The following is an 8,924-nucleotide window of genomic DNA, read 5'->3' as shown; positions in this document are numbered from 1 at the left end:
TCCCCTCTAGAACCCTCAGTTTGTTTTTCAGAGTCTATCGTCTCTCATGGTTCGTCTCCCCCTCTGATTTCCCCCCCTTCATTCTTCCCCTCCTGCTATCTTCTTCTTTTTTTTTTTTTTTTTAACATATATTGCATTATTTGTTTTAGAGGTACAGATCTGAGATTCAACAGTCTTGCACAATTCACAGCGCTTACCAGATTAAGGATAGTCTTTTGGGATAAAGAAAAGGAGGGCAATTTCCAGTGTTAAATTTTCAACCTTCTCCCTGGCTGAAAGGGTCAAATTAGATAGAACTCTAGAAGTGAAGTGGGCTGGCTTTGCTCTCTCTTTTTAAGAAGAATCCTTACAGCTCTTCATGTCACACTGTGAAACAGGTCCGTTTCAGGGACTGAGATCACAAAAAAATCGCTTATCTCTAAGTCTAACTGCTGATTGATTTTTGTTTATTTACCCTTAAATACAACTATAATTGACTGAAAAGCCTAATGGTTATGAACCTTCACAATATTTTATATTTCATAATCATGTTTCTTCGTTGTCCAATAAGACACATTAATCTTTATTTAAAATGTATTTTTCACCCCAAAGAGCCAAAAGAATCTCAAAAAAGAAAAGTAAAGTGAGCGACATCACAAATCCAGACTTCAAGTTATATTACAAAGCCGTAGTGATCAAGACAGTATGGTACTGGCACAAAAATAGACACATAGATCAATGGAACAGAACAGAAAACCCAGAAATGAACCCACAACTATATGGGCAACTAATATTCAACAAAGCACAAAAGAATATCCAATGGAAAAAAGACAGTTTCTTCAACAAATGGTGTTGGGAAAACTGGACAGCAACATGCAAAAGAATGAAATTGGACCACCTTCCTACACCATACACAAAAATAAATTCAAAATGAATGAAAGACCTAAATGTGAGATAGGAAACCATCAAAATCCTAGAGAAGAACACAGGCAATAACCTCTTCGGGATTAGCCATAGCAACTTCTTACTAGGTATGTCTCCTGAGGCAAGAAAAACAAAAGCAAAAATAAACTATTGCGACAGGACTTCATCAAGATAAAAAGCTTCTGCACAGTGAAAAAACAATCAAAAAAACAAAAAGGCTGTCTATGGAATGGGAGAAGATATTTACAAATGACATATCTGATAAAGGGTTAGTATTCAAAATCTATATAGAATTTATCAAACTCAACACCCCAAACCCAAATAATCCAGTTAAAAAATGGGCAGAAGACATGAACAGATACTTTTTCGAAGAAGACTTAAAGATGGTTAATAGACACCTGAAAAGATGCTCAACATCAGTCATCATTAAGGAAATATAAATCAAAACTGCAATGAGATATCACCTCACACCCGTCAGAATGGCTAATATTAACAACTCAGGAAACAACAGATGTTGGCAAGGATGTGAAAAAAGGGGAACCCTCTTACACTGTTGGTGGGAATGCAAACTGGTGCAGCCACTCCTCAAAACAGTACGGAGGTTCCTCAGAAAGTGAAAAATAGAGCTACCCTATGACCCAGCAATTGCACTACTAGGTATTTATCCAAAGGATACACACACAGTGATACGAAGGGGCACATGCACCTCAATGTTTATAGCAGCAATGTTCACAGTTACCAAAATATGGAAAGAGCCCAAATGTGCATCAACAGATGAATGGATAAAGATATGTGTGTGTGTCATAGTTAGTGACACACACACACACACACACACACACACTGGAATATTATTCAATCATCAAAAAATTAAATCTTACCATTTGCAATAACGTGGACAGATCTAGAGCTTATTATGCTAAGCTAAATAAGTCAGTCAGAGAAAGACAAATATCATATAACTTCACTCATTAATTTAAGAAGCAAAACATGAACATGGGGGGAGGAAAAAGAGAGGCAAACCAGAAAAGAGACTCTTAACTTTAGAGAACAAACTGCGCATTACTGGGGGGTGGAGGCGGTGGAGGGGTGGGCAGGTGGACAGGTAAAATGGGCGATGGGTATTAAAGAGGGCACTTGTGGTGAGCACTGGGTATTGCATGTGCCTGCAACTAATGTTACACTGTATGTTAACTGGAATTTAAAAACTTGAAAAGAAATAAACTGCATTATATCTTTCTTTGCTGACCTTTAGAGTCATCTGTTTAAATGCTACCCTTCCAGCTAATTTCTCCATCATTTTCACAAATTATTTTTCCCTAATAATACCAAACAAGAAAAATGCATTTAGAATAAAACATAATGCTTTCAGCCAAATATATATGTTAAGGATTGGATACAGATAGCCTATGTTCTTAGAAACTTCTTATAAAAGAACCTCACCTAAATTCTGTCTTTTGTGAAAGCTACGGGAAAACAAGCACAGTTGAATAAGAATTTTTATTGGGATTCCGACCAATACAGTATGTAACAATTGAACTCACTATGTTATTTACCATTCCATTAATGGAATGATGCATATGAAATTCCACTAAGCCAGGCATACTGATTTACATGTTGTCAATTTAACTGCCATACCCCCCTAGCTGCAATCTACACACACACACACACACACACACTCTCTCTCTCTCTCTCTCTCTCTCTCTCACCATTAATTACCTCTCTCTTCACCACTAACACCTGAGAGAGTGAAAACTTTTGGTCTTCCCTCAAGAGACTGCAAGTTAATTTCAAGGTTAATAAATTCCCAAGTAAAGGAGATAGATGCAATAAATTTCAGAAGAATATTCTAAAGTCAAACATCTGAGCATAAGCAATAGCCTGAAAGGATGGCATGTTATCGACTTGCCCAAGCAAGATTTATTTACCTTGCTTTTTAATGATTTCCAGTGATATTGCCTTGTAACTAGAGCTATTATTAAAGCTATTTCTGTATTTAGGCAGATTTAAAAGGAGATAGGTTACAAAACATTCTGCAAATTGCATTCAGTTTTGTTTTTTAGTTATTAGGATCATTTTGAAAGACTTGGGTGTTTTGTTGTTTCTACCCTCTCCATCATTATGATGATACAAAAATTCTTAGAGATTTTTTTTCTAATTCCCATTGGCACCTATTGAATTCAATTGCCGCTCAAGAAAAAAAGAAACTTAGAGACCTAACTATGACAAGGATAAAAATATTAAGAATGTTATTTGAGTATCAAATGGTAGGTGGCAATAAGAACGCTGAGATAGAAAACAAGCAGGGTTTCATGTTTCATTGTCAAAATCTTCAGTCTGGATCTCCCCAAAATGAAATTATTATGCAACCAATAACTAACCTTCTACCCTATACATTTCTATGACACTTCTCATTGGCTCCTTTTGCCTTATTTCCCATTTGGCTATTTCCCCTCTAAATATTTAAATAACAGGTGGCCATCACCCAAAGTTCCTGTGTTTCCCCCTATATGTAATGAGAAATGAAGGATTATCAACCACCCAGGTTAGAAATAGAACACAGAATGGACTAAAGATAAAAATGTGGCTTTTCTGTTAAAATCAAGAATAGAGATTCATAGGAAACTCAGAAGAAATAAAACTTACAGAATAATTTAAGACCAAACTTAAACTGGTCCTGGAATCCTTAAGAACCTTTGAGGAAGCAAATTAGTTCTTCTTCTCTTTGAAGATCCCAAAATAATCCTGGGATATTAATGGATATATGAATTATTTGAAGTGATTAAAAATTCCAGGGGAAAAAAGAAAGGTTGCTAGATGTCCACCTGCTCTCTTATATTTTCTCCAAACAGTCCTAGGTAAGAAGGCTCAGGATCTCCAATCTTGCAGTTTCAAAGATCCAAACCAAATATAAGATATAAAAGCATGGCAAGAGGGAAGTTCTAACCAAGGTTCATTTTCATGTGCCTCCACAATGTTAACACAGACTTTATGGAACAAACGCTTGTGGAAAATTTTGACGGCCATTCTTTGGAATCAACAGTCTTTGGAAAGAAAGGAAGCCATAAATGATGAGGGTTAAAAATCTTACCACAAAAGGAGGAAATTCTCAAGCTCAAGGTCACAGATGGTCTGTTTGAAAGAGCAAGAAGATGTGCATGGTTATGCTAAAAAAGGATGGGCGATAGAAATCTTATGAATAAAAGCTAATCCCACTTAGACCTCGTACTTATAAAACACCTTAGACCCAAACCCTGCAGGAAGGGATGGAGGCCCTTCCCAATCCACTTCAAGCTAGGTAAAGAATAAAATATTAAAAATAAAAAGTTACAATAGCTAACACATACAACATTTATTACATGCTAGGACTCTAAGGGCTTTATAGGTTAACTCCTTCAATTATTAAAATAACTGATGAGGTGGGTACTAATAAGATCTCCCATTTCACAGATCCGGAAATCAAGAGACAAAGTTTCAGTGAATTTGCTTACAATCTCTCAGCTACTAAGAGGGGGGCGCTGGGATTAGAACCCAATCAACATAGCTCCCAAGTCCACAAGCATAATCACCACACTACAGTGTCTCTCAGAAAATTTAGCCTCCAACCCAGACCTGGCCCACGTTTTACATTCTCATCCCTCTCTATTCATGTACTTAATTGTTTTATTACTTATTATAAAATCTTAGGAATGTCTTATTAAGTCTATGAGAACCAAAAGCAGAACCTCCCATACCCTCCTTTTCCACAATGTCCCTCAAGGATGCTTAAGCACAAACCACAACCAAGTGTTGGGATGGGCAGTCCCTATACAGCATGAAACATGCCAGATGGCTTGGTGTATTTTGTTAAATGAATTGCTGTCCTGATTTAGTGAAAGGTACTTATGACAGAGAACATTAATGTTTATGGGTGGGAAAGGTGGTAGGAAATGAAATAAATAATAATCTAACTAAAAAACAAAATAAGTCTACTACTAAAACCGTACCTAAAGTTCAAAGGCCTCTCTCAAACATCACATCCTCATAGCCAGACTTCAACTTTAAAGAACCTAAGTAATATTCTATCACTGGTTGTCCTTTGGTCTCCAACTAATTCTACTTAGATGATACCTTCTACTGTAGGCATCTAGAATTTATACTCAAAGCAACTTGTGGGAGAAACATTCTTATTCGCACAAAGCACTCATTTATCTGTTAGGTCATCAGGTCAAAAGGGACACTGCAGGGACGCCTGGGTGGCAAAGTCAGTTAGGCATCTGCCTTCAGCTCGGGTCATGATCCTGGCTGGGATCGAGTCCCACATCGGGCTCCTCCTGTTCTGTGGCAAGCCTGCTTCTCCTTCTCCCTCTGCCTGCCGCTCACCCTGCTTGTGCTCTCTTTCCCTCTCTGTCGAATAAATAAATAAAATCTTAAAAAAAACAAAAAAAAAGGGACACTACAGTGGAACTGTAAATTATTAAAAAAAGGGCTCAATGTATCATCTATCCCTTTCATGTAGTCAAGGCAAAATTAAAGCAAAATATTAATTGAAGTCTCTGAATTAAAGGCTTGAAATAAATTTCTCATTTTTCATATATTTAAATACATTATGGTTTATCTTTTTTGATAACCATTTCTGTTGAGAACAAGCAGAATCAGTTTATATTTTAATTTTAATGTGGAATAACTATTTATTTTAAGGGAAAAAGAACCACCCATCTTTCTCAGTAGTTTGTGAGGACAGGGGCCCATTTAGTTCCAGTGAATACCCAGTGAATGTACAATGGGCCATCAATAAATATTCCCTACTACCCAACCACATTGAACAGCAGACATAAGGTGAAATCTTACTGCTGGTCCAAAGAAATCTGAACAGACATAGATCCAAATGCTATTTTTGAGCCAAAGAAATCTAAAAGTAATAAGATCAATATGCAGCAATGAAAGCCTCAATTCAATCCATGTAACTCTAAGCATCTTACCTCATAAATTAAACTGAATGTTGCAGGTGCCTATAATTCTCAAGTTGGAGAGAGGGTGGAAGAAGACAGAAAGGGGTTAGGTTACTCAGAACCTGTAACATAATACCAAATGTTTTGTGTTTATCTCTCTGTGTGACATGTGTATAATCATTTTCCACAAAAGTTCAAATTAACATTCCACCCAGCAATTTATCTCTGAAGAGAATCAAGAGATAGCCATTGAGAAAGAGAGTGAGGGAGAGAGTTTGAGAGAGAGAGAAGAGGAAAAAGAAGAGAGACAAAAAGAGCACAAGAAAAAGGAAAAAACAGATAAATAGAAACAGAGGAAGTAAAGGAGGGAAGTCGGGGGCGGGGGGAGCAGGAGGGCAGGGAAGGAAAAAAGAATAGCCACATGGAAGAGAAACAAAACAAAAATGGTTTGAAGAAAATCTTTTCTTGATGAAATCTGCAGTAAAATTCAGATTCTTACTGAAATGGAAAACTCCCATCTTAGGTGGGTGAGTGGCTGCGGTTTTGGCTGCTAAAGGGAATCATTTTTTTACTTGACAATTTCCATGCTAAATCCCACTGTCACTTGCAGTGTCATTTCACTGTCATCTTCCTACAGTAAATAAAAGAGTATAATAAATATTTCCCCCCTGAGGTTTATAAACATGATCTCAATGGTACAACTGTAACAAATCATCCAGAAAATTCTTGGCAGAGTAAACCAAAGAACATATGTTTACCCAAGGTGAACGGCAGCAACTGGACTGTATGTTAACTACATTTGGTTTCAGACAGCTCATCAAATATGCTCTAAATCTGCCCAATAATTCATCCACAGTCATGCATGTTACCATAAGCCTATCAATAAAATATAAAAGCTTCACTATGAAAAATTTTCCTGCCAATTTCGACTTCTGACATAACTTGATAAAACCCTCACTAATCCTTCTCTTAGAAAGACTGCATTATTTTCCACGTTAATACCACTAAACTGAAAAAAGACTTGTTAACATGTATCTACAGTACATCTTCAATGGATGTAGAGAATATATTTATCATGTCAAAATCCAACACCTTTTATTTCCCATTCAGAACTGTAGCTTCAGCAATGGCAGCATTTGTCCTATAAAGAAACAATTTAAAAAACACTTCTTTCTATAGTAACCTGAAGCTACTTTTCTTCCTGCTTTTTACATAATGTAATTTTTTAATGAGCTGCAATTAAAGTCAGTAAAAGAATCTCATAATACCATATTCTTATGCCTTCTTTCACTTTCCATAGTATATGTCTTTCAAAATCTAGAACTCTCTTGTATATCTTTTATATGGCTTAAAAGATACATAAAACATAATAAAGGACTTATTCTCAACTGGTACATTTCCAGGTCATACCACAATTCATATGTGTTGCCCTTAGCAAATTCAAAGGAATTGCCAAAGAAATCTACATATGTACAAAGTTTTTAAAAAGAAGACTAGTATCAATTAGAAATCTGTAAAACTCAGATTGTCAACATACATATCTTATCCTGAACTTCTGAAATATTCACATCCATTATCAATCACTATTTTGTATTTAAATAAATGCATATCTCATTTATACTGCTGTAGAATGTTATAAATTCTAAAGCTGATTTCGTTGTCTCCTTGAAAACAATCTGATACAGAAAAACATGCTGTTACCAATAATAAAGCTAACTACAAATAATTCAAACATTCTACAATTACTCAGATTTCCAGAGACAACCTAAGTCCTAGTTTTGTAACTAGGGACTGAATACAGCTTCCATTATAGTATGTAAATGCTTTTCTGTTTCCATAGTGAATATACCTTTGTGATCTTTTTCAAGTTCTGACAGTACGCTCACAAATAAAACAAAAACTGCTCACTATATGAATCACCAATTATTCCAAATCTACTTATTATCTCAGTATTACTGATTACAATGTGAACTTTTAGCATTGAAGGGTATTTGCAGTCTGACACATCAAGGATGAGGTCCAATAGAAATATCACCAACAAAACCAAAAGCAAAAAACAAAATACTTAAGTAATCCTTGCCCTGTTTATTTTAGATAAAAAAATAAGCAGAAAAGACAAAATATAAACATATTTTAATAACCAATATTTCAATGCTTACTTTCAGTAGATCCTTGGAGAAATCACCGCCCTCATTTACCCCTTGAAGGTTTGCAATGAACTCTTGGCAGGTCATCTTCTTTCCAATATTCTGGAATAGAGGCAAATAATACATCATAATGACATACATACATGGAATTCTTAAAACTGTGATTAAGCAAAGCAAGACTGATTTGGCTTTTCAAAACATGAATACACATGCCCCTATACGTGCATATATCCACACATACATATAATACAAACTTATACTCATAAGAAACAGATGGCTTATTATGCTTTCAAAACAGTCATTAAATATAAATAGCAAAATTATGCCAAACCTTTATTTTAACCTAAGAAAACATCTGAGAAATCTATGCTACATTTATATATATATAAGGTAGTTTTTAATGGAAAACATGGATAAAATGACATTTCTGGGCTGAACTCTGATAGCTATTTATTTGCTTGTTTATTTTATTTCCTACATATTGTCAAGAACTGTGAAGGATCTGAGATTTTAGCCCACTTTCAAGCTAACAAACTAGTCTACCACAATCTCACATGTTGGCAGATGAAGTAAGATTCCTGAGTCGGAGGCACAGGAATTTTTTTATAACAACAGGAGTAGCCAAAATATTAGCATTTTCTTGCTCCAGTTTCCTGAGTCCCAATTCTCACAGAACCTGAACAGGGCCAGACGACATGCACACACAGTGGGTTGTGATACAGGAAAGGAGCCCCGAGATTTGGGAATCTGAATATTTGTAATGGACAGTAAGCATGCCTATTGCTTTTGCTCTAAATAAGAAACCGACTGTTCTCATCCAAGGCTATAAGCAAACCTATCCATTGCTCTAAAGTCACTATATTTTCCAAACTGCTCACTACAGAAACAATTTTGAAAAAATAGAACAGAACAAAGGCAACCAAAGCTCCTGTTTACAAAATGTACA

General features: G+C 35.7%; 1 protein-coding gene across 8 annotated transcripts in view; it reads right to left on the bottom strand.

The window, feature by feature from the left end:
• PSD3 (pleckstrin and Sec7 domain containing 3) overlaps window positions 1-8,924 on the bottom strand; it is a 542,217-nt gene that overhangs the window by 138,991 nt on the left and 394,302 nt on the right. For all 8 annotated transcript variants that reach the window (XM_081809790.1, XM_081809797.1, XM_081809802.1 and 5 more), the window contains one exon: window positions 7,991-8,080. In XM_081809790.1, the coding sequence (XP_081665916.1) occupies window positions 7,991-8,080 (90 nt within the window). The remainder of the gene's footprint in view (window positions 1-7,990; window positions 8,081-8,924) is intronic.

Source organism: Leptonychotes weddellii, chromosome 2 (assembly GCF_054177405.1).
Source record: "Leptonychotes weddellii isolate Sample4059 chromosome 2, ASM5417740v2, whole genome shotgun sequence".
In the NCBI taxonomy this organism is placed as follows: Eukaryota; Metazoa; Chordata; class Mammalia; order Carnivora; family Phocidae; genus Leptonychotes; species Leptonychotes weddellii.
This window is presented reverse-complemented; position numbering and strand designations above follow the sequence as displayed.